Raw genomic sequence first — 24,790 nt, 5'->3', positions numbered from 1 at the left:
CCCAGGGGCTCGCCCGTCGACTGACCCACCGAGCTCCGATGCGCCTGGTGACTGTGCGCCCCAAGCCCTCCAGCCCGCTCCCGGAGGGCTCCGCGCCCCTGAACGCTCCACCTGACGGCTTCTGTTGCCCACTGTCCTGGCAGAGTTCACCTCAGACTCCAGGCAAGTCACAGCCCGGCGATCACGGCTGCTGACCGGCTGCCTGCCCGCCCACCTGCCCAGGCGCACCTTTCACTAAGGCCGACGCTGGGGACACCCCAATGCAAAGCCCTGCCGTGTGCCCCCCGTCACGCTGGCCACAGAAGTTCTTCCCTATTTAATGGTTTCAAGGCAGAAGTAAGGAAACGGGGGGGGGGGGGAATGCCCCGCGGGCACTGCCCTCTCCCTGCAATGAGCAGCACCTCCTAAGGGAACAGGAGTAACTGAGTGAACCTCCGCCCCTGAGCAGCAGGACCAGAAACATGTAGCAGAGGCTACACACCAACCCCCCCACGCTGCTCCTTCCCGGCTGCTTCCCCGCCGCGGGGCTCCTGGCGACCAGCAGCGCGGACCTGGCTCCAGAACTGGCCTCCTCGCCCCGCCGGGCTTCTGGACTCCTCCGGGGGACCTCGCTGCAACTCCAGAGCCTCCGCCGGGCCCCTGCAGGCCGAGGGCCACCCGAAGCCTCCCTCCCCGTCCAGAGCCGGGAGCCAGCGGGCCTCGCAGGCCGGGCTGAGAAGCCATAGTTGTCGGATACAATTAGAAACTGTTGCGCTGCCAGGCGCCGCAGCCCATGTAGCTGCCGCGAGCCGGCAACTGCCGGGTAAATACCAACCAGGAGCCTCCAGCCTACACCTAACCTTCGGACACAGTTTCGAAATAAAGCGCAGCTTTGTCCGAGGGCCGCGGAGGACGCCCCGGGCAAACCTCTCCTGCGAAAAGGCGTCCGGGCTGCAGCGGGCCTGAGCCACCGAGCCCGGGCCTGAGCTCCCGCCGGGGCTGCTGGGCTGGGGGGGGGGGGGGGGGAGCAAAACGGAGGAAATGGATGCTGGTGAAGCACAAGCCCCGGGGCACGTTAACGGGTAAAGGAGGCACACAGGGGACCAGAGCGCTTCCCGGTGACTTCCAGAGCAGGATGCGGATCCGAATGGACCCCACACACATCAGAGCAAAGGCAGGCACGCCAGCCTCCTACACAATTAGTCTTCTCCCTACGCGGTTACATAAGATGATGGATTATCTGCCCACCCGTCCAACCTGCCCGTGCGACCTCCCACCTGGGCCACGTCCACGAGTGCCCCGGACGGAGTTGTGGAGAGCGCGAGCCTGTTGAGAAAAAGTGCCCAGAGGCTTGCGTAACCGCGCCTGGAGGGGCCACCGCGCAGACCCGGGTAGGGCGACTAGAAGCCGTGGCCGCGGGCACCGCAGCCCCCGGAACCCGGCCGCCCCCGCTGCTGCAGCCCCGGGCCCGCGCCCCTCTCCACTCCGTCCCGGGCGCGCGGAGGGCGCGCGGGGGCAGCGCGGGGCAGCGCGGGCTGGGGAGGCGGGGGCGCCCGCGCACACCTGTGACCGGCCGGTGCCGGGTCCCCGTGGCCGCGCCGAGAAGGCGCCTGAGGGCCCGGGGCCGCCAGGTCGGGCCCGATCGCGCGGGCGGCGCGGGGCTCACCTTGTAGACATTTTCCGTGAGCCGGTGCATCTCCTCCGAGCGCGACAGCGACATGGTGCTGGTCCGGCTGCACCACGGACCGGAGCGGGGGCGCAACTGACCGAGGCGGCGGCGGCGGCGGCGGCGGGGGTGGCGACGAGGCGCGACCAGCAGAGAGAAGCCGCGCGCGGAGCCAGACCGGGAGCGCGGCGAGCCGCCGGCGGCCGCTTTTATAGCCACGCGGGCCCCGCCCCCTCCGGCCCCGCCCCCGAGCGCCCGCCCCCGCCGCGCCCTGCTCGCCGCCCCCGGCAGCCCGCCCCCGCCCAGCCCGCTGCTGCTAGGCAACCGGCAGGCCCCGCCCCCGCGCCTTCCTTCCCATTGGTGGGTTCCTGAGCGGGGAAAGTGGGCGGGATGAGGGGGCGGGGCATGAGGGACCAGCGCGGGGCAGCGATTGGTCGGTGGCGCTGTCGATCGCGGGGGTGGAGGCGGAGGCGGGGCGCGGGCCGGGGCCCTGGGAACAGCCTTGGGGGGCCCGGGCAACAGCAGGGCTGGGGGCGGGGGAGGCGGGGGCGGGGTGGCGCAGGAAAAAGGGAGCAGAAGGTGGGGTGCGGGGGGCGCCCGCGGCCCAGGAGCGTGGGGGCGGTGCCTCGCGAAGTGGGAGCGCGGGGGGCCCGGCCTCCGGAGGGCGGCGGGTTCGCGGGCTCGCGCGGGGCAGGGACGGTCCCCGGCCGCTCGGACGGCGGCCGCGCGGGCTGGCGCGGGACGGGGGAGGTCGGCGCGCGGCCTCGGGGCCGGCCCCCGACCCGGTACTTCCGTAGGTGAGTCGCGAGGCGGCGGCGATTCCGGGGCGCCCTTCTGAGGGGGGGCCCGGCGGAGGGAAGACTCGGGGGTAAGATCGCGGAGGGCCCGGGAGGTGGGGGTGCGGAAGAGGACCCCGGGGAGGGAGGGCCGGGGGCCGGGGGCCCCTCGGGGTTCTCGGGGGGCGGGGCGCCGTCCCGGGCACGTCTCGGTGGGACCTGCTGGGGCTCACGGGGCTCCCGGGAGGCCGTGGCCGGGAAGCGAACTCCCAGTGCGAGTCCTGCCAGAACTGTTCGCACGAATTCCACTAACGTAGGGGATTATCCGTTTCACGTTGTAAAACACAGATCTGAGAGTTTCGCTTTAATTAGACCCGACGTCCCGCCGGCCTCCTGCCCCGACGGCGCGGACTCGGCCCGCAGCAGCCCCGCGGGCAGGGGCCAGGGGCCAGGGGCCAGGGGCCAGGGGCCAGCCCGTGACCCCGCGTGACCCGGGCGGACCGCGCGCTGCTGCCCGTGGCTGCGCAGGACCAGGACGGGCCGCAGGACGGGCCACTGGACAGTCCCCCAGAGGCGGCTGTCCCGGCCCAGCCGCCAGCCTTCCTTCCGTCGATTTCCTTCCCGCGCTCGCCTCCTTTGTCTCCACCGCTCCCGGGTTTCAGGGTAGATCCCAGGCCGGTAGTTTCTTGGATCCTTTCGGTTGTGAGCGACAGAAAGAGCTCAGAGCGGCTGTAACAGGGACGGCGGCTATCGCTTCTCTTTCCCTTTCCTCTGGCCAGCCTGACTGGGCACTCCGTCAGAGCCACCCTGACTCCTGCCCACTGACCAGCGGGGGCACTGACCAGCGGGGGCACTGACCTGCAGGGGGACCCAGGCCTGGCTGCCTGGGTGGGGAGAGGGAGGGGCTGCTGCTGGTCCGGAGGGAAGTGGAGGGCTGACCAGTGGCAGCATGACCAGTGGGAGCTGGTCACTCTGGGAGGGGAGTCAGGGGGGCAGAGGTCTGGCTGTCGGCCTCTGGTCCTCAGCCCTGCTCCGCCCTCTAGAAGGGCCTGCTCCTGACACCGTCCCGTCAACTGGATGCTCACATTTGGCAGCAGCCAAGTAGGAGACCCACGCAGAGCCCAGCCTGGCTTCCAGGTGGGCTAGTGGCTCAGCGGCCTTGTCCCAGGCCTGCTCTGCCCACCTCACCACTGGGCAGGCAGCCAGCTGGGGGGGAAGCCATCAGTCAGAGGAACGTTCACAGCACACCTGCCACAGCGATGGAGACAAAGGAGCATCGCGCCTTGAGCAGCGGAGACGCGCAGGGCTGACGGCAGGTGCAGAGCAGATGTGGGCGCGGTGGTCTCCTACCCTGGAGAACCCAGCTGAGAGTCGCTGCCCTGCCCGCCGGCTGGCAGAGCCTCCAGCCTCCGGAGAGGTCCCCAACACGGCGTGGCCGCCCCAGCCAGGGGACACCAGTGTCCCACGAGGCCTTTCTTACTTTCATGGAAGGCCCTGCGAATGGCGGCCGTGATGGGGGGCCGAGGACCAAGGGTAAGGGCCTAGGGCCTAAGCAGAGTCGAGGGCCCGGCGGGGGGCAGGGTGTGAGAGCTCAGACCCGGAGCCAGCTCCCAGAAGCCAGGAGGGCGAGCTTGTCCTGGCACCTGTTTCCTCGGGGGGCGTTCAGAGCCCTCTGTGAGCCCCACCTGGTACCCTGTCACCTCACCTCTGAGAGTGTGATGGGGGCCGTGGGATCTGATGCGTTGCCTGGAGCTTGGCAGCAGGAGCAGCTGGGAAACTGTTGCCCAGCCTTGGGGTCCGGCCCACCCTTCTCCAAGACCAGCAAGAGGAAGCCACTGTCCTGCTGGGCTGGAGGAGCTTTGCTCTTCCTGCCTCCCCCACAAAGGACTGGTGAGCAGGCGAGCTCTGCAGGGAGGGCCAGCTGCCAGCACCCAGGCCCTCTGTCCTCGCCGGGACCGGGGTGTTTTTCCGGCACCCTGGGAGTGCGGGGGGCGTGGGGAGCGGGGGTCTATAAGTGAGCAGCTTATTGAGAGTCCCTGAGAAGCAGGTGGATGGGAACCTGCATGCCTCTCATTTCCTGTCACTCCTGATGGCCAGTCCTCACCTCGGCGGTCCACACGACCAGGGAGGTGTGTAGCCCTGCCAGTCGTCAGCACCCCAGCTCCGAACCACAGGGCCCCCCTGCCCCGTGCACCGCTTGGCCTCACCTATGCGGCGTGCTGACGCAGGAGCCTGACCGGCCAGGAGCTGCCCACGGTGATCCCGGCTGGCTGACCCCGCCGGGCAGCCCAGGGGGAGAGGCTGGAAGCAGAGTGAACACGGCTCTTCGTCAGCTTATTTTTAGCCAAGTTATGTAAGTGGCTTCGTCTCAGCGTCACGTAGGGAGGGGGTCTCAGATTTAATTACAGGATGACAGCCTTGGTTTCTCGAGCAAGCTGTTCTCTTGGCGAGGCAGGCCCAGGATTTGTGAATTCCTGCTAAACAGAAGCGCCCTTTCCGAGGTGACCGCCCAGCAAAACTTCGGGCAGTCTCCTCCTCCGTGCCTCTCTGGCCAGTCTGCCCCGGCTTGGCTGAGCCTGGCCCAAGGGGGTGGCGATTTGTCTCAGATCACAGGGAAACTCTGTGCCTGTGAAGGGAGCTGCCTCTCTCCCCCTCCTTCCTCCTGGCAGCCTCCATCCAAGAGCAGGATCTACCCAATCAGAACTCTTCCTCTTCTTCCTGGATTGAAGCACTTGTCACCAGTAACCAGAAAGTTCCAGAGCAGGAGAGACCAGAGGCGAGAGCCCCTGGGGACAGGCGTCAGGTTTGGGGCCTCGTCTTGCCCATCCTTGGCCTCCCTGCTTCCTCCCTCCACCCCAGGTGTTCCGGGCAGCCGGCTGGCCAGAGTCACCAGGGAAAACTACCCAAATTGTGTCCAGAGTACTGTTTCCTGGCTCCCGGCCAGGCCCACATTCTTTGTGCCTTGGCGTTATCAGCAAGAAAGCTCGGAGGCGCCTGGGACTGGAGCACACAGGCGGGAGCCCTGCCTCCTGCAGCAGGAGGTCACCTCAGCACCTCTGGCACAGGTGGCTTTGTCCAGCGTAAAACGTGGAGCCAAGCTTCCTGACACGGTGGGGCCTGAGGTCCACAGATGGGTTGTGGTAGAGAGTGGGTGCAGAATCGAGGGGGAGTCATCAGGAGCCGGTCACTGGGACACCGGCAGCATCAACTGCCCCACGGGCTTGGGCAGATTTTTGGTGTCTCCGGGCCCCACCTGTAAGTGGAGCCAGCAGGTATCCGCTGCAGCAGAGCCTATAGGCAGGAGTCCAGGTGTAAACAGGGCGGGAAAGGCCTGGAGAACTGGACCTGGCACGCGGCGGCAGGCCCTCAGTGTTTCAGCCATTACAGCTGCCCTGTCTACGGAACACCGAACGCCGTGTAGAAAGGCACACAGAAGCCCTCGGCTCTTAAGGGCAGGTTTTGCATGGCGACTCCTTCCAGAGAGGATGGAAGGGGAAACGCTGAGAAGAACTCCTCTGCCAGGTGAGCCAGGTCCTAAGAACAGCGAGAGCCTTGGTGCAAAGAGAAGGGCACCTCCCCCCGTGGTTTCCCCTGGAAACCATCATCCCAGTCTAACCCGGAGGGAAACGCTGGGCAAAGAAATCCCCACAGGAAGGCGTCTGCACAGTCCCGACCCACACTCAGCACCCACAACGAGGAACTCCGAGACGGCCACCGCCCAGAGGAGCCCGCTGAGATGTCAGTGACGACTGTCCCGTGGGACCCTGGAGCAGAAAGGGGACAACAAGCAAAAGGAAGGAAGCTTGAGGAGTGTGGACGGGGTAGCGACAATGTATCAGCTTGGGCTGGTCAATGTAACAAACGTGACAATGTATCCAAGTTAGTGTAACAAATGCACTGCTCTCACCAAAGACGTTACCAGCAGGGGAAAAGGGGCCTCCGGGCTGGGTATACGCAACTATTCTGTAAGTTTAGAATCGTCCTCAAATGGAAAGTTTCTGAAAAGTTTCTGAAAAGTAGGGCGATAGTTGCTTGGACACACGCCTCTATTTGGCCTACAGGTCTGAAGGACAGTGCCTGTCCTCACCCCGAATGTGGTCCCTGGAGGGTCAGCGGGTGCAGTCATCACCTGCTCCTGCGAGAGGCGCCAGGGCCCACTCTGCCGAGTGCGCAGGGCGGCTGCCAGCTGCCTGGCGCAGGGGGTCCCCCAGTCTGCAGCCCTGCCCACCACAGGAGGCCGTGAGGCACATGGGCGCGGCCAGCCCAGATTGGGGCTCTCACCTTCCTACCTCCCCTCTTTTACTTAGTTTTGCCCTTTCCTTCCAAACCTGCTCTCCCTTGACCTGAACATGGTTCGAGGGCTTTCTTCTCTGAAACCAAAACACTGGCCAGTGTTCTCCTTCCGGAGCTCACACCTCCCCGCCTCCCTCTCCCCCAGGCGCGTTACCTTCACCTGCCTCTCTCCTGAGCTCCAAGGGTCCTTCTTTTGCCTCTGTAACTTTTTTCTTGAGCCATTTCTTCTACCTGTGTGACTTTCTAAATAAACTTTCTCTTGTTAAAAAAGCAAAAGTGTTGGTCCTAGAATGATTCAACCTCATGCATCTGGGGACCTAAGCCCGCGTCCCCTTTGCCCTCACGGGGTGCGTGACGGTGCAGCGTCTGAGCTGAGCGCGCCTGAGAGAAGGGACTCGGATCTGAGGCCATGGGAATGGTGCCGAGCAAGACTCTAAGGCTCCCGCTGGGGAAGGTGGAGGAAGGAGGAGTGGGGGTGAGGGTACAGCCTCCCAAGGGCCTTTCAGGGCTGTGGACCAGCCTCCGTCCTTCTAGAAGATGGCCTGGAAAGTTCTGGAACTTCCCTTCTGGCCAGGCAGGGAGGTGCCGGCCCAGTCGCCCAGCCTGCAGGGAGAGGTTTCCCAGCAACAGCCCCCTTACATAATCTGCATCCCGTGACTGCGGGTGCCCGTGGGAGGCAGAGTGGGGGAGCAGGGGCTCGAACCAGTCTCGGAGTCTCGCTGGGGTGTTTCTCCCCGATTGTCTCTCAGCGTCATCCTGCGTCTGCCGGCTCAGTCACCCACCTGCTTAGGAGAAGACGTTCGCTGATAACGCAGATTTAAATAGTTCGGCAGGTGACGAGGCCTCTGGGGAGCCCTGTCCCTGGGCCTCTTCCCTGGCCCAGGTGAGGCAGGGAGGGCCTGGGCCATCCAGCCGCTGCTAGGCCTCAGTCTAGAGCTGGGCCGGGGGGGCCGGGAGGGGCTGGAGGGGCAGGCGAGGTCCCAAAGGGTCAGCAATGTGCCCAAGGGCCAGGTGCCGGTGGTGAGCCCTGGGCCCAGCCTGGTGGCCCCCAGGCACCCCGGGGCTTGGGTGGCCACTCGGCTTCCCTGGGCTCCAGGGAGAGGATTCTTCCTCAGGTGCCCCTGAAACGTCTTTGTTTTCTTATCACGGCTCTTAAATGACCTCAGTTGCCTTGAAAGGGACCTGAAAGGTGTTTTGGAAGGAGAGGAGGAAATCTGTTCTCTGGAACTTGAGACTGGAGGATGGTCTGGCCAACGAACCTGGGTGTGCTGTCGTGAGTCCTCCGAGCGGGACACGCGGGCCCGCAGACGGTGCCTCGCCGCCAGCCTTCGCCGCCGCCGCAGTCACTCCAGACGCCGCCGAGCGCCGAGCTCGCGCAGATGGTTCCGCCCAGGGCGCTGCTTCTAATTTCAGCTGCTGGAGGCTCCGCTCTCTCTCTGTCTCTTTTTATTCCGTGTTTATTTAAAGCCAGATTTTAAAATGTTTTCTCCAGCCCTGAAACCTTTCTCTTGCTGCAGATCCCAAACCTCCACTTGGGAATCTCTAGCTCCCAAAGGGGGGACATTGAGGCTACCTCAGTCCGGGTCTGTGCTCACCTTGCCAGTGGGGCAGAGAAGTGGTGGGGGCCGTCCCCAGGGTGCCCACTGTTGCACGTGGGAGGTGAGTCTGGGGCTGCCCCCCATCTCCGCCCTGACTAGGGTGGGTCCTAAAGCAGCGGGGCCTCTCCTGGTCCAGGTGTGTGCCCTGGAGGTGGGACAGGGCCCAGGTGGACAGTTCTCACCTGAGGGGTCAGGTCTCCCTGTGCCTTGCCTGTTCCCGTGCTTGGCTGTGCTGACACAACACTAGACTGCTCTGGTGGGACACCTGCCTGCTGACCACTTGCACCTCCAAGGGGATGGTGGACGCCCAAGAAACATGAGGTCCAGGTTCCTTTAACCAACACCTCCCTTCCCTCACCCCTTCCGGAAGCTCACCCCAGAATGTGCTAGGACTGGATGAAGGTGCTCAGGCAGAGGTGACGCTGGCTGAGGCCAGGCTGGGCAGACACTGTGGGGACAGAGTGTGTCTGTGAGACCAGGAGCTCCTGGTCATGCAGTGGGAACGCAGAGGGGCTGGGCCGGTGGAGGCAGTGCAGCCGCAGAGCAGCCCTGGGTGCGTGGCGTCCAGGAGCAGGGACCTGGGCCTGGGCTCCCTCCTGGTGAGCGACCAGGCAGCCATGCAAACAGTACTGAGGTGACAGTGCCGCTGGCTCTCTGATCCTAAAGAGCAGTGTCTCAGAATCTCTTCCCTGGCACGTCTGCTCTGAAGGTGAGATGATTTTGAGAAAAATTTCAGTGTCGAGCTTGAAAATATTGCCCATCAGGCCCTGCTTCCTCTCAAGAGCTGGAAGAGACAGACACCTTTGAGGTCCGTGGGACACTGGAGCTGCCCCCAGCTGCCCAAGTGGAGAGAAGGTTCCGTCTGTGGGGAAACAAGTGCTCAGAGCAGGTCAGGAGCCATCCCAGCCAGCCCAGGTGACCTCTGGGGCCTCCACGGAGTGGCCCTGTTGCTGGCAGAAACAGTTCCCGTGGAGACCTGGCAGCTCAGCTGCTACTTCTCACCCAGATTTGCATAGTTGCTCTGCGGAGCCCTTTGGGCACCTGGGCCTGGCTGCAGGGCTGTCTGCGGTGCTGGGTTCGGCGGTGACTTCTCTTTCTCCTTTGGCCTGTGAGTCCGCACAGGAAACCTCAGCAACCTTCACTCCGCCCCAGCAAAGTAAAACCCAGACTCTTCCAGCAGGACCCAGGCTCCTTGCTGGACCCCGGTCCTGGGGGGTCAGGGGCGATGGGGACAGGGTGGGATGGGATGACAGCCCTGTGGTGCATTTTGCTGGACAGGCGCCTCCCTCATGCTTCTGTCTAGTGTCTGAGGTTCCCGGCTGAGTTAGGGGGAGAGGGCCACAGGTGCGCACACACTGGGGTGTATACTAAGCTTTCTCCTGCGGGAGAGGTGACCCAGCACCTACGCCCCAGTCTGCAGAGAGGGGTGGGTGCGGCCTGGGTACCAGGCTAGGGTCCACATCAGGAATCTTTGCTGCCCCCTGGTGGACGGCGCAGAAAGGTGGCGCTGGAGAGCAGAGGCACAGAGTGGTGGCCCCCTGAGAGTGTGTGTGTGGGGGGGGGCGCTGTGCTGGGGACAGGAGAGTGCCAGCATGGACAGGCTGCAGGTGTGGAGGGGTGGTGGCTGGGACAGGGGCAGCTGAAGGCTCTGCTTGCCCGTGAATCAGGCAGTCAACAGGTGGATGTGAGGCCACAGGGTGGGGAGGTGGCACCTCCTCCTCGCCTGTCCCTGCACAAGTGACAGGGGTCTGCCCCAGCACCATGCAGCCCTGACCAGGACCTGCAGGGGAGTGTGTGCAGGACCTGGGTATCTCCTAGGCAACTCGGGCTCTACAGGAATTGTCGCTGTGATAGGTGTTTTCAAAGGGCCCTGTGACACCTTCTTTAAAAAACTGAGATAAAATTCACATAAAACTAACCTCTGTGATGTTAGTGCCTCTGTCTAGTTCTGCTTTCCTCACTGGCCCCCAAGCAGCCACCAGTCTTCTGGCCCTTTGGGTTTGCATCTCCCTGATGCCCAGTGGCACCAGCCCCTCTCCATGTGCAGAGCATCCTTTCTGATGAGCCAGGCTTCTCTAGAATTGCAGCATCATTTCAGAACTCCACCAGGGAGGGAGCTCTTGAGAGACATGTGGCCTCCCTGGAGGCTTTGGACCAAAACTTAGCTTCCCGCAGGATGAGGGACTCCCTGGACCCAGCTCAGCTTCCTCTGCGGCCCAGGCAGAGTTCCAGGAGCAGTGAGGACCACACCATGTCTGCGAGTGGAGCCATTGCTGTGTGCCTCTAACATGAAGCCCGTGGTCTGAAGGAGGTGGTGTGTGTGGAACTGAGGGCTCCTGGGCTGACAGGCAGCCCTGCAGGCCCTCCCTGGCCGATGCTCCTTGAAGAGACAGGCAGATGCCTTCTGACACGTGGAGTGAATGGAAAGCCTGACCTGCTGCCTGCAGACGCCTTGGGTGGGAGCCCAGACAGGCTGCAGCCCTGGCAGGAGGATTGTGTGGCCAGGTGGTGGCCAGGAGCCAGGGAGCCGGCTCAGCAACCTGCCGCAGGACAGGTGGGCAGGACATCACACTGGAGCCCGGGCTCCAGAGGGGCTTTCCCAAGGCCACAAGGCTTGGGGGGTGAGGGGGCAGAGCCCCACCCACTCCAGGCCTCTTCCCATGGGGGGTGGGAGAGACCACGCAGCTGTACCTGCTGGCAGGGGCCCCCTATTCCATCTGTGGGCACTGCTGAGACTGCAACTCCGACCCTGGGGCTGGTGCTGTCACCCACCTCTGCCCGTTGCCTCCCAGCTCTGCCTGCTCTGGTCAGAGCCAGGAGGGGATCTGGGCCCACTCTGCTGCTGGGGTCTGGAGGGGCTGGGGCCATGCTCTGCGCCTCCCTAGAAGCAGGCCATCCATCCCCTCTCTCCTCCCCGGGCCCAGAGCCAGGCTGCAGAGGGACAGGGTCATGGGCCTGCCCCTCCTTTTAGGTGAGAATGGCTGGCCCTCGGGAGTCCTAGGGACAGATGGCAGGAGGTGCCCGGCAGACTGGAACTGGCCATGCTGGTTCCTGCAAAATCCAGAGACTAGCAGGCAGAGCCCCCTGCTGGCAGAAGCATGCGCTGCACCTGCTGAGGATCCCTGCACCTGAAAATCCAGATGCCCGGCTTCTCTCCAGAAGCCCAGCCCTGGCACATCCACAAAAGAGCCCTTAGATAGGATGCCCCCTTCTCTCTCCTCGCTGTTGCCTGCTTGCTCTCTGGGGCATCTCGCTTCTTGCCTGGGCATCCCAACCAGCCCCCGGGGGCACCAAACTGCCCACCCTCCCTCACCATGAGGGTCTGAGCCCCGGCTACAAGTCAGGGGAGTCACACAACAGCTCTTGGACAAGGAGAGGCTATCAGTGCCCCTCTAAGGGAGGTGGGGCCAGAGCGCCACCCTGCATCTAGCTGAGAGCAGCTGTCCAGAGGTGACCGAGAGAACCAAGGCCAGCTTGGCACCAGAGCCCTGTCCTGCCTCCTGCCCATGGCAGGGAGAAAGAGAACCTCCACCTGTTCCCGACACCCGGCCCCACTGTGGTGCTGCCCAAACAGGTGCCTTCAAGTGAGTGCGCCATGGGGTTCAAGGGACACCTGGGATAGGTGGGGGCACCTCTAACCCACCCTGGAGCTCCCAACCCCAGTCCACGAGGCGGCAGGCGTGCAGGGTCAACTTTAATGGGGGCCAACCTGTTCACGGGGCTGGGGAGGTCTCGTTTCTGTTCCTGTTGGGAGTGAAACCCCAGCGAGACTAATCCCAGAGTGAACCGTGATCCAGTGAAGCAACTCCACCTCCACGGCCAGCTCTGGTGGTGACAGCTCAGAGCTGACAGGTCAGCAGGCCCAGGCCTCTGCAGGTTCCCAGGTCTTGGCCACAGGGAGTCCCATAGACACACGTATCCTGTCAGCACCTCCGGGAACCCCAGCAGGACACGCTGGCTGTCTTGTAATGTCCGTTCTCAGCAGGACCCACAAGTGACAGCTGGTCCGGGCTCCTGGGGTCATCAATGCAACAGGGATGGGCCCTTCCCGGCCACACCCCCAAATGCAGACACAGAGCATGGAGAGGTTTCTGACAGAAGCCAGTGGCCATGGGCCCTCGGGGGCCAGGAATAGGAAGTGTGAACAGCACCAGGTGTGTCCAGCTGTCCATGGCCTCATGGGAGCCACAGCTTCAGAAGCTGTGTTTGCGTTTGGCGAGAGGGTTTGAATGTTGCCATTTAATCCGAAATGAGAGCGAGGCAGAAGATCCTGACCCTGGGAAGGCTCCATGGAGTCTCCCTGACAGGAGCCCCGCATGCACTGCACCATCAGCACCGTTGGCCTGGCCTGGCACTGGCCTCCTGGGAGCCCGGTCAGGGCTGGCCATACACCCAAGCTCTCTGTGGGCCCCAGTCCCGAGGAGTCCCTGCCAGTCCTGCTCAAGGGGGCTGAGTTAGGAGGCTGCCACCAGGTCCGCCTGCCTGGGCCTGGCCTTGATGGGGACTTTCTCTGTGGAGGAAACAGAGAGACGTTTGTCCTGTGGAGAAATGGCCCGCAGAAGACAGGAGCTCCAGGGTGCGGCGGCAGACCAGAAAGAAGCATCTGTAACCCGCCAGTCAGGGTCCGGTGGGGAATTTCGAAGGCCTGTTAGGGGATGCCAGGGGATGGTCGTCCCAGGGCCAGGACACTTAGAGGACACTGGCCCAGGGTAGCCTGCACAGCTCAACTGGCCTTTTCAGGCTCCTACCTTCAGGACACGCCTCTCCTAGTAGGCGTCAGCTCCTCCGAGGTTACCCACCCCAGGGTGAGGCTGGTGTTCACCCACCGAGCCGGGGAGAGGGCAGATCCCCCGGCCAGAGCACTTTGCTCTGTCTAGAACTCACAATTTCCCCAGCACAGAACAGGGAGTACCTGGTTTCTTCTCAGGAAGGGGCTCTGAAGGAACCTCTGGGAGATCGATTTGTTCCTGCAGGAGAAAGGGAAGGGCTGGGACATGACCCAGAGGTCTGCCTTGTTGGGGAGGAAGGGTCCATCCACTACCTGCCCACACTGGGTTAGAGCCCACAGGATCCTACAGCTCCAAGCCCCTGAGGGCACCCTGCTCAGCTGCCAGCATCGCTGAGACAAGTGACGGGTGGCGTCTTCCCGCCCCAGGGCCCTGAGGGGATTCCTGACATCTCGGTCAGAGTCTGGGCCGTGCCAGGACCTTGGGCACCCAGGTCTGCTATGTGGTGGGCTGCCTCTCGGGCCCGGGGCAGGAAGTGAACCAGCAGGCAAGTACACAGGGCCCCACAGGACGAGCAGCGTCGCTAAGGCTGGCCAGCCTGCGGGACAGGATGGGGGACAGGTGATGTGGGCTGGAGCATAGTGGGTGGGGCATCCTAGGGCAGTGGCCCAAAGATGGAGGCTGCCTCGCCAGGGAGCACAGACCTCAGGGCCTGGACGGGACAGTCCTGCCTGGTCGAGGCTTTTGGGGCCGACCTGTGCAGGGCTGTGCAAGACAGAGTGGCTACCCAGGGAAGAAGACCTGCCTGATCGCAAAACTACATTCCTGCCCCCTGGGGAGGAAGGCTGAGGGGACAAGGGCAGTGGCTCTCCGCTGTGTCCAGGCACAGCTCGCTAGCAGCCCCCACCTGCTGGCAACGCTCCTGGGTGCACAGCCCCTAAACCACTTTCCAAGTCAGGCTTCCCTGCTGTCGGCCAGGGGAGCGGGGGACGGGCTCATGTGGCAAAAATGCCCATCGTGTCGGGGACAAAACCAGCCTGTGTGCTCAAGTAAAACCCAACACAGGCGCTCGACAGGCTCAGCCACCGTGACACCCGGAAGCAGGGGCAGTCCCGTCACCTGCGTGACAGCTCCGTGCGCCCGTTACCTGAGTGATGGCATCCAGCTCCTCCAGGACGGCCTGCTCGTCCTCCTGAGTGAAGCTTCCTGCCAACAGCTCATCAATTTGCTGCAAAAGGAGGGGCCAGGTGAAGTGTGGGGCGGGGCCAGGCTGAAGGGGGAGGCAGCCCCTTGGGGGAGGGGCACAGCCTTGGCTCAAGGCCCCTCACTTGAGGAGGTGGCCACCACGAGGCAGCAGACGTTGGGAACCAAGGGCGGCCCGTGGACATTCACCGAGTTGGCAAGGGCACCCGCTGGCTGGTGAAAGGTGGGCCCCAAGGCCATGGGGACACCTACCCGCTGGTACTCCACAGCCTCCTGAGTCTCGTCCAGCACCCGCTCCACCTCCTCTATGGACATCACCTAGAGAAACCGATGGAAGTTCTCAAGTCTTGTCAGCGAGGCCTTTACAAGAGCCCCTGCGTGTGGGCCGCCTGGACAGTAGGGCACAAGGCCTCACCCCTGTTCCTGTTCAAACAAAGCCAGCCCAGCAGGACACAACACATCTCCAGTCACTGTCCCAGGCAGGGCCCTGCCAGGGGCCACAGCGACGGAGGCCCCGGAGCTGCCAGACCAGCCTCCCAGAAGCCTCAGCTGCACTCAGACTCCCACGGTGCTTCTCACCAGACCCTGTACCCAAATCCGCCCCCAGTTTCAGGTGAAAACAAGTAAAAAGTGTGAAACGTTTTCCCTGGGCAGGTGATTCAATTCTCCTGGTGGCAAGTTCCAAGCAGCATCATTGCTTGAGTGGCAGCCACACTCGCCCCAGAAAAGCAGCAAACCAGGCTCTCCACCAGCCACCCCATCTTACTCAGAGGAGGCAGGGGCAGGGTGGTGGCACAGCCTCCCTCGGCTTTGCTCTCCTTTCACCAGCCACAGCCATGCTGCTCTAAGACGAGGCTGTGTTCACCTCCTCCAGGAAGCCCTCCTGGTTAGCTCCCACCCCCCCCACCCCCACCCCCCGCCCAACCAGAATTTCCCTCTGGTCATGTCAACACCTGTGGACCCAACTTGAAAGTGTCTGCCCACCACCCTGCTCTCAGGTCAACATCAGTCTGCCTTACCCTCTCCCAGTGGTAATGGCTCCCCACTCCCCATCCAGCAGACACATCCTGGTACAGGCATGGCCTCAGGGCACTGTGTGGGGCAAGCCCCCCGTCCCCATCCCGACCCCTCTCTGCTATAGCTCAGGACCCACCTGGTGCATCTTACTCAGACACTCGTTTCCAAACCGCAGCCCCTCCACCACCTTCATTTCAATCTGGGTGAACTCAATGCTCTGGACCTGTGGAGAAAACCGGCCCAGACCCGTGAGGTCAGGGGCTGCCTCTGCCTCTTCCAGACCCATGATGGATTTAGGACAACACCGTTACGGACTGATGGTCGAAGCACTTTCCGCTTTAGGAAGACAGCCTCCCCCCCCCCCCCCCCCGACCTTCCTGCCCTCACCACACTTCAGGGGCCGAAGTAGGGATGAAAGCGCCCAGGAAGGGCGACCCATTGCTTACTAGCAGCTCTGGGTGGCAAAAGGGCAGAACATCTTGTTCAGCGCCTAACACCACGGATGCCCCAGGAGGCTCCTGCTGGCTCCCTACCACCAGGGCAGACCCCCTGCCCACATGAATCACCTAGAAGTGGCCTAGCCCCCCAACCACCATCCTGCAAGAGCCTACCTGCTCCCCCACCCCTTAAGACCATCAGGCTCCCATCAAAGATCCCCCTCCAGTTTGGCCAGCGTGGTTCAGTGGTTGAGCACTGACCTAGGATCCAGGAGATCAAGGTTCGATTCCCGGTCAGGGCACATGCCCAGGTTGTGGGCTTGATCCCCAGTTGGGGACATGCAGGAGGCAGCCAATCAGTGACTCTCTCATCATTGACATTTCTATCTCTCTCTCTCTCTTTCTCTCTCTTCCTTTCTGAAATCAATAAAGATATTTAAAAAAAAAAAAAACCCCTCTCCACCTCCAGCTCCAGGCCTCACCACTCCTGAGCCTCAGGCTGAGAGGTCCAAGAAAGGAAAGGTATGGTTCAGTCCCGAAGGGGATCCCCTGCACCCCTTCAGCTCCCCCCTTGGCCTACCATGGTCTCCAGGCTGGTGATCTGGTTTTCTGTCTTGTCCAGCAGCTGTTCCCGATACCGCTTCTTCTTGAGCAGCAGCTTGGCCCGCCTGCACGGGGAACCCGGTGATGACCAAGCAGCTCTCCCCACCCCCCGGGCTTCTCCACTGCCCCTGGCCTCTGGGCCCACCCCAGCCCCTCTGGCCCAGCCGCCTGGCCAGATGCACTCACTCCTTCCTGCCTTCCCGCAGGAGCTGCCGGGCGATCTCCCGCTCCCGCTCCAGCTGCTGTGTGACCCTCTTCTGGTACTGCTTCAGCTTGTCCCGCTGCTGCTTCAGTTGCTGCCAAGAAAAGTGTTGCATTAACACCGACCCTCTGCCTCCCAGGGGACACGGGGCAGTGTCGAGACACTCCTGACTGTCAGATCCTGGGGAGGGAGAAGGCCCTAGTGGGGAGGCCAGCTATTCTGCTCAGCACCCTGCAGCGCACAGGGCGGCTCCCCCAATCAGCCAGCCATGTCCACAGCTCTGAAAGCCACCACTATGCAGCTTTGACTGTGGTCTCTGAGAAGCGTGGGTGCTCTGGTGTCAGGTCAGGGGGTGCTGCAGTCCCTCGAAGGTTCTGACAGTCACCCTCCCACCCCAGCAGTGGGCTGCCCTCCGGCTCTGCTCCTGTGGGCTCCTGCCACTTCCTTATCTTCCCTGCTCGTCACTGGTCATGAGTCTGAGAGGACAGCAGGTGACCCTGCCGAGCACCTCGGGCTCCTGTGCACTGTCCTGGAAAGGATACACGGTTATTCATGCACTCGAGCCAGTCGTCCCCTGTCCTAGGCATTCACGTTTCCACCAAATGCCATTGCGTCAGGACATTGTGAAGATACCTGCAGACATTGGGTGTCTTGGACCTGCAGGACTGTGTCTTTCTGGTGGGTCACTCTGAGCAAGTTAGTCAAGGGGACGCATATCTTTAAGACTCAACACAGCGAGGAATGATCCGCCAGTGGAGATGCCCTCGGCTCAGCCTGGAGGGGTGGGTTGCAAAGCTCCCTCTGCCAGGTCTCTGTAGTGTCTGCCCCAGGGCACTGCCTGGCCTGTGGTCGGCCTGGTGACGCTACAATGAAAGGTGCCCGCTCTCGCCAGCTCTGGCTGCCTTTCCTCTCCAGGCCGCAGACACCCACCCCTGCCCCCGGGGCCATCATCCATGCTGGCAGTGTAGCCAAGGGGCCCACCGTGTAAAATGAGTGGTCTTGGCAGAGGGTCACAGGCCAGGCACTGGGCCCTGTCGTTTCTCAGCTGGCCTTTCACCCTAGGAAACATCAGCCAATGACTTGCAAATTGTGCGCAAATCACATGGTCCCTGTGGGGATCTCCACAAGGTGGACACCTGGCAAGTGACAGGTCTCCTGGAGAGGCCCGAAGGCGGGTCCTTAGAAGAGAATGGCCTCAGGGCTTCCTGCTCGGCCAGGGGCTGGGTCAGCCCAAAGCGAACGGGTGCGGGGCCCAGGTGGAGGCAGCCGCCTGTGGGCGGGGCCGGGTGGAGGCGGGGCCTCTTGTGGGCGGGGCCCGGGTGGAGGCGGGGCCTCTTGTGGGCGGGCCCGGGTGGAGGCGGGGCCGCCTGTGGGCGGGGCCGAGGGGGCTCTCCGTCCTTCAGGGCCCACCCTGACCACCGCCTCGGGTGCCCAAGCTGTGCTGACCTGGCCCGTGACCGCCATGTCCGCGGCCGCCGCTGCTTCTGGGGAGCTTCCGTTAAGAACCCTGAGAACTTACGGTTTCGGAAGCTAAGGCTAAAAGGCCGCTCCCTGCAGTTCCTCTGAGTCTCAGAACAAAAACCACCCGCGTTGCGAAAACTCGGGAAGCGGGGCGAGCGCGGAGACGAGCGCCGCCCTCGCTGCCGACGCCTCCCTCCGACGCCTTTTCCTCGCGGCAGAAACGGGCGGCTCGGACCCAGCACCCACTGAACCCACCGTGGGACCCTCTCCACGGAACTAACTTCACGCGGAGCGCCCGGAAGCGGGAGCGCATCGCCGTCGCCATGGCAACGAGCGCCCGTCCGGCCCCGGACGCAGCAGCCGGGAGGTGGCCCCGGGTCCCCAGGCCTCGGGGGCGGCCCTGGCCTCCCCGCCCGAGCGCGGCCTCGCGGGCGCGAGCCCGTGGGGAACCCCGGTGGCCGCGGCGGCTCGCGGGCTGGTCCCGCTTTCCGAAAACCCCGAGCTCCGGGCGCAGAGGCCTCCCCGACGCCGCCACCCGGGCCTCGCGCGGTGCCCGAGGTCGCCCCGCCCCGCCCCGCCCGGCCCAGGACGCCGCGCCCGCCCGCGCGCCCGGCTCACCAGGATGGCCTTGTCCTGCTCCGTGACGCGGCTCTGCTTCTTGCGGCCGAACAGGTTGCCCATGGCGCCCGGCCCGCGCCCCCCGCCCGCCCTCCCTCCCGCCGCCGAGCCGTCGCGCCGTCGCGCCGTCGCCTGCGGGACGCCGTCCCCGCCCCGCCCCCGACGGCGGCCGCGCGGGGCCAGGCGCCGCAGAGCGCGAGCCACGACACAGCGCCCCCTGCGGCCCGCACGGGAAGGGCCACGGAGAACCGCGCTGGGGCCGGGAGGTGGTGGGGGCGCCGCTCCGGGCGCGTTCCCAGAAGGCCCCGCCTCTGTAGACGGGGGCGAAGCGTTCCGACCTACTTAGGGGGCCCTCGCAGGTGCACCGCGCGCAGCGTGACCTCCGAGGCCGGCGCGAAAGGCCACACGGCCAGTGTCTTGGGAGCCGCCAGGTCGAGGACCCAGCAGCCCGCAGAGGCCCGAAGGAGGAGCCGCCGCCCAGCGCCCCCTGCCGGCCACCAGCTCGGGCCGCAGGGACCCGGCGCTGCCTCGTCGCCTCGCCGCAGGTTGCGTGGCTCCGCAGCAGGAGATGACTCGCCATGGTCTAGGCACCGAGGGGCACAGGACGGGGGACCTCGCACTTGGACCCCACCAAAGGGGACCCTCTGCCCGCCTCTCGGCCGGGCCCTGGGCGGCGGGTCACGACTCTCCACTAAAGCTCCGCGTCGGGTCCCGTCGGCAGGCCCGGCCCGTGTCCCCTCCCGCTGTGGGTTCGCACCGCCCTGTCCTGCCTCCGTCTTCTTGGGCCCCCTCCCTGTGGGTCTGTCCACGTGCCCCCCTCTCATGAGGACAGTCACAGGCAAGGGCCCGCACAATGACCGTATTTTAACTTGATGGCCTCTATGAGGACCTCTCCAAATAAGGGGACACTGAGGTGCTGGGGGTAGGACTCCGCATGAATTGGGGCGGGGGCCACACTCCACATAACCTGCGGGGTGGCCCGCCTGCCAGCGCCCCTGGCGGGACCCGGGCGGCAGGGGGTTAAGGGCTGAGACACATCTTCAGGGAGCTCGAGAGCTCAGGAGACAAGGCCTGGGAGAGGCAGCGCTGGTCTGGGGGTCACACCGCCTCGCTCAGGCCCCAGGGGGCACCAGGCTGCGCGGGGTCGGGCCGTGGCGACCCCCGCGGTGGCCACGCGGTGGCACTGCAGGACGGCCGGCGGGCACGCGGCCCCTCTAGCTGTGAGCTGCTGGGTTTGGGCTGTTATGCAGCGTCACGCACAGGGGAACGACGCCCCCAAACTCGGGGCTCAGAAGCAGCTTCGCGGCCCAGGGGTCAGTGATCACCAGGTGTGACTGCCCGGGGGACCCTCTCCCAAGCTGGCCCGTGGCTGTGGGCTGGAGGACTCCCCGCAGGATGCCCGCTCCCCAGGGGGCTTCCTGCAGAGCCCAGACCCCAGGGCCCGGTGCGGGCTGCTGGCCCGTCGCCCAGCGCAGCCAGGGCTCCCTGATCTGGGACCGGGCCGGGGGCCACGCCTTTCCCGTCCTGGCCCCTTCCTCCTGAGTACCCCCGGACCCGCACCCTGGTCACAGCCTGCCCTGCCCCTCTGGCCCCCACATGCCCTGCCATTGGCTGCCCCTCACCCCTCGTCGGGGATATCTCCTGTCCATTCCGAGGACCCTGGTGGGAGCCTCCCCAAGTCCTTTCCTGCCTTAGCTGGTGGCCAGGCTCCCGTGTCACCACGTTGCTGGCACCTCTTCAGGGACAAAGAGCCACACCAAGCACCCACACCACCTCCCCTCAGCCACACGGGCCAGGCACAGCGGTCGGGGGCTTCTCCAGGAGGCAGACAAGCCCCTCACTGGGTGCGGAGGCAGCGATGGTGACCCCACGCCCCAGGAGGCTTGTCCGTGCATCGCACCCCAGGGCATCCAACCCTGATGCCAGCTTCACTTCTCACCCCTTTTGCAGCTGGTGGGCACAACCACTTCCTGGGGTGCTGCCCAGCCCCTTGGGGTCTGGATGCCAGAGCCTGTTCCCTGTCCCAGGGGGGTGACAAGAGCCTGTCCCCAAGCCGACTGCAGGAAGCCACAGCCAGAAAGTGTGAAGTGACCCAGCACCCCTGGCTTCCCACACACCCTGTGGGCCTGCTGATCCATCTTCAGGACCCCCCCCAAGCGTGGAACTGCTCACGTTCACGTGGCCGATGTGCTGTTTTCACAGACCAAGCCGCCAACGTGGCCCACTTATTCATTAGCGTTTATTGTCCACCACCGCTCTCCCATCCACATTACAATCCCATGTTTGTCAAAGTCTTTCCAATTCTTGTTCTGGTAAAATAAATAGAGATAAATGAACCTTTAGGTCAGGCCCCGGAGCCTGGGTCAACTTCATGATTGAATTTTCGCATTCAACCTGGGCACACCCTCTCATGGTGGCCATGGTCACCCCACAGAGGGCAGTGGCCACGCTGGGACAGGTCAGTTTTGTCTCAAAACAAACAGAACCGCACGTAAGCCTGGGATCTGGAGGGGAACTGATCCACGAATCAGACACGCCCTCAGTGTCTATGGGTGGAGCTCAGCTTCTGGAAGGTCTGGTGCCAGGAGCACCTCACAGAGCTGACAGGCACCGTGTGGGGAGCGAGACTTTCTGTGGCTTCCTGACCTCGCGTGGCTCTCACCCAGAACATGGCAGAAAGTCACAGAGCCAGAGTGGGAATTCTGTCCCAGAGCCTTCTCCTGGAGGGGACAAGCAGGGCCCATGGGCGGGACCACCGCCCGGCCCAGCCCATCCCGCCCCGTCCAGTCCCACGGAGACTGGCCCAGGGCTCCCAGGCTGTACTGCCGGGGGGCTCTGTCCCCGCACACGCCCTTGGCTGAGGCAGAGCCAGTTTCTGCAGTGCAAGGGCCTTTAAGCTCTCGTCACCGCTCACTCACATTCACACTATTATTGGCCTCTTTCTGGCAGAATTAATTAAGCCTCCTCGGTTCTCTATATGAATAATCCTGATTCCCAAGGAAAATGGAAAAAATGCTTTTCAAATATCATCATTGTGGTTGTTTTGTTTTCCAAGTGCTGTCTGTGATTGCTCAGCACATCCTCCGTGGTCCTTCCTGGCTCAGCTGTCGCCACGGCTTCCCTACTATGCACATGCACACCCACACACGCACATGCACAGACACGTGTGTTTGCACACACCAGCACACTCGCACATGCAGGCACACACCTGTGCACTCGCACACACAGACATGCACATCCACACACACCACTTGCACAGATGCCTGCACAATCACACATACATGTCTGCATACATGGGTACACACACACAGACACGAGCTAACGCAATCTGCAAGGAGCTCCCGTGTGGCGGCTGCACTGTGTGGGGATGGGGCCTGCAGACTGGACGTTGTCTAACCAGATGCTCTCGGGGCTCCAACTGTGCCTCCCATGTGCACGTGTGTGTTGTGTGTGACATGTGTGCATACACAGGCGGGGAGATCACAGGCCTGGGCACTGTCACTGCACCTGCCAGGAGCAGCCCTTCCACGGAAACAAGCCGTGGCCTCGGCAGTGGCTGAGTCACCAGAGACCTGCCTGCCCATCCAAGGCCACAGGCCCCTCCTGCTAAAGGATCTGTGGTGACAGGGCCCAAGCTCAAATCCAAGGCTGCGCCCGTGCCAGGAAGGTGGCTGCATTGCAGGGGGTTGGGGGGGAGGGGAGTGAGCCCCAGTGGGTTAGCCAGAGGCCCGGGTGCCGGCTCCTTCATCTCCTCTGTGCTCGGTCTCGAACCCCCAGCCTCTCCCACCTGCTTGGAACTGTTCCCAGTCCCTGTGTGCACAAGCGGGAGGACTCGGCCAGGCTGGGCTGCACCGGTGCTTGCTCATGGCCAGGCAGTGGCAGCCCAGCGACCCGCCAGGTGGCCGAGCCCTGGAGAAGCCGGCGTCCACCTCGGAGCTCTGTGGGGCTCATGCTTGGATCACTTGGAAAATAAAATGAGTGTTTCCCTCTTTAAAACTCTTGGCAGGAAAATGAGACAGGAAGGTATGGACAGTGACTGGTCCTCGGCCTAGAAGTTGTGTCTCAGCAGAGAAGCGACCCTCACACCACAGGGCTCCACCAGAGTCCCTCCCCTGGGCTCCAGGTGTGACAGCAAGGACAGACAGACAGCGGGGGCCTCCGGGAGCCCTCAGTGGCCAGGTCAGGATCAGAGTTGCCGGGCCGTGGAGGGCCCACTATGTACACACGGCCTGGCGGGCGGCGCCGCTATCTGACACGCTTCTCCACGGAGTACACGGACATGTAGTAGTCATTGCTGCCCACGGCCAGGTGAGGCTGCAAGGGGAGAGTGGAGAGCGAGTGAGCAGGGGAGTGGCCCTGGGGGATGCCCCCCTACACCCAAGAGGCAGGTGTAGGACCGACGGGACCCTCAGCTGGGCTTTCAGCAGAGCCCCTACACACCCTCCAGCACCGGAGCCTACAAGCTACCCAGTCCCTGAGCCTCCCCCAGGACTGCCCCCCAGGGATGGCTATGGGGATCGAATGTCGTGCATTTCGGCACAGCTGCACGCTGGGCTCCCATGGAACCCAGGTGGCCCAAAGGCAGGTGGGTAGAATCTCACTATAAATACAACAGACTGTGGTTCCCCAGACTTCTCATGGAAATCCCTCCAGGGTGACATTAGTGCAGGGGCCACAGGTGATGTGGAGGGCGGGGCTGTTTTACATGTTCCCTGAGTGACAGGACTGAGGGCAGTCTGGTGCCATGGCCCTGGACAGGGGAGGGTGGAGGCCCAGGGCAGGTGGTGTGGGGGGCCTCGCTGCAGCCCATCCGCTCGCTGCTGCTGGCCCTCAAGCCCCCAGCCCTCCCCCCCAGGCACAGGGACACAGACCCAGTACGGGTGGAAGGCCAAGCAGCTGATGGCACCGACACGCTGGCCCATGAAGCCGTCGTAGTACTTGATGCTGTTGATGAGCTCCCCGCTGCCACTATAGACGGCGGTGAACTGGTTCATGGAGCCGCTGCAGACGAGCAGACAGACCAGAGGGCTGGTCAGCACCCTTCTCCTGGGGGTGGGGGAGGGGCAGGCCCAGATCCTCCTGCAGGGGTCAGGAGGGGGGTCTACAGGGACAGCTGGGTCCAGCCTCCAGGGCCAGGGCCAGGGCCAGGAAAGGCCTGCAGAGGGGGTGGGCACCTACCACGCGATCAGGTTGGCCTGGGGGTGGATGTCGAGGGCTGTGAGCCCCTTCACGATCTGTAGCACGTTCACAGACTCTGGCATCCGAGGGTCAAAGAAGCGCACATCTCCATTCACGCTGCCGAGAGGGGTCACGGTGCCATGAGTCCCGGCACATCAGCCCTGGGAGCCCGAGTGCCTGTGAGGCCTACCCACTAACCTGGCTTCCAGGACCACCACCCACCACGGGAGCCAGCCAAGGCCCCGTCACAGGGCAGAGATGGGAGAGATGTGACTTATTTGTCTCATTTCCTGTGCCTGAGATTAGATTTCATGCAGCAGGGACCATGGGAGGGGAGGCCTGTGAGGCCGCACATGCCCCAGGAGGCCTCTCTCCTGCCCTCGGCCCTGACGGGCTTCGCTCCAGGAGTCACCTTCTGATCTTGTGTCACAAACGAGGGACACAGCAGCTCCTTGAAGAAGCGGTGGCTGTGACAGTAAATTATGTTTTGCTGTCCCTTTAACAGGCAAATAAATATTCGCTGCTCTCAGCTCAGAATTTACTGGCAGCAGAAATGATTTATGGGAGGACGACTGCAGGGGCTCCCACAGTCATGCGCTGGTGGATGCCCTGTGCCTAAGGGGAGCGCCTCCCACCCACCCCCCTGCACCCGCTATGCAGTCCTCCTGCCGCCCAAGTCCTCCAGCGGGGGGACCAAGGCGGCCCCTGCCCGGAACTCGCCCCCGGCACCACCACTACAGATGTTCAATACCAAGGATGCATTTTAAACAGGTAAACAATGTTCCACAGCAACTGTCTGGCAGCTGCTCAGCACATATCACCTCACGCTCACGATGTGGCCCTCAGGACGCTTCTGCAGGCAGGCCTTCACCACCCAGGCCGTGTGCTCCCGGTACGTCATGACGCGGCTGCAGGGACGAGCAAGGGACACGGGCTCAGAGCCCCATCGGGCAGGTGGGGGAGCCGGACCTGGGGTGTAATGGTGCTGTCACCTACCAGCCCCAGGGCTTCAGGCAAGTGAGAAAAGCTGGA

The 24,790-nt window shown here is 63.6% G+C and overlaps 3 protein-coding genes and 1 long non-coding RNA gene across 4 annotated transcripts in view; 1 reads left to right on the top strand and 3 right to left on the bottom strand.

Moving 5' to 3' along the window:
• BAIAP2 (BAR/IMD domain containing adaptor protein 2) overlaps positions 1 to 1,754 on the bottom strand; it is a 46,292-nt gene extending 44,538 nt beyond the window's left edge. Inside the window, exon 1 of the mRNA XM_087826403.1 lies at positions 1,646 to 1,754. Coding sequence (XP_087682529.1) covers positions 1,646 to 1,699 — 54 coding nt within the window. The 5' untranslated portion in view covers positions 1,700 to 1,754. The remainder of the gene's footprint in view (positions 1 to 1,645) is intronic.
• Positions 1,755 to 2,902: 1,148 nt separating this feature from the next.
• On the top strand, positions 2,903 to 6,990 carry LOC107532064 (uncharacterized). Its single transcript, XR_015715899.1, has 2 exons — positions 2,903 to 4,311; positions 4,519 to 6,990. It is a non-coding gene; the product is annotated as an uncharacterized LOC107532064 (long non-coding RNA).
• A 5,003-nt stretch (positions 6,991 to 11,993) lies between these two features.
• On the bottom strand, positions 11,994 to 18,656 carry CHMP6 (charged multivesicular body protein 6). The gene is made up of 8 exons (XM_087826404.1): positions 18,581 to 18,656; positions 16,486 to 16,595; positions 16,277 to 16,364; positions 15,396 to 15,482; positions 14,495 to 14,560; positions 14,187 to 14,267; positions 13,225 to 13,279; positions 11,994 to 12,822 (listed from the first exon to the last, which is right to left on the bottom strand). The coding sequence occupies exons 1-8, from the start codon at positions 18,641 to 18,643 to the stop codon at positions 12,767 to 12,769; spliced, it is 606 nt and encodes a 201-aa protein (XP_087682530.1). The 5' UTR covers positions 18,644 to 18,656; the 3' UTR covers positions 11,994 to 12,766.
• A 2,149-nt stretch (positions 18,657 to 20,805) lies between these two features.
• Positions 20,806 to 24,790, bottom strand: part of RPTOR (regulatory associated protein of MTOR complex 1) — a 98,368-nt gene continuing 94,383 nt past the window's right edge. The window contains exons 31-34 of the mRNA XM_016206316.2: positions 24,580 to 24,666; positions 23,759 to 23,875; positions 23,452 to 23,581; positions 20,806 to 22,894 (exon numbers count right to left, since the gene is read on the bottom strand). Coding sequence (XP_016061802.1) covers positions 22,826 to 22,894; positions 23,452 to 23,581; positions 23,759 to 23,875; positions 24,580 to 24,666 — 403 coding nt within the window. The 3' untranslated portion in view covers positions 20,806 to 22,825. The remainder of the gene's footprint in view (positions 22,895 to 23,451; positions 23,582 to 23,758; positions 23,876 to 24,579; positions 24,667 to 24,790) is intronic.

The sequence above is a fragment of the Miniopterus natalensis genome, chromosome 17 (assembly GCF_054644295.1).
Source record: "Miniopterus natalensis isolate mMinNat1 chromosome 17, mMinNat1.hap1, whole genome shotgun sequence".
NCBI lineage: Eukaryota > Metazoa > Chordata > Mammalia > Chiroptera > Miniopteridae > Miniopterus > Miniopterus natalensis.
This window is presented reverse-complemented; position numbering and strand designations above follow the sequence as displayed.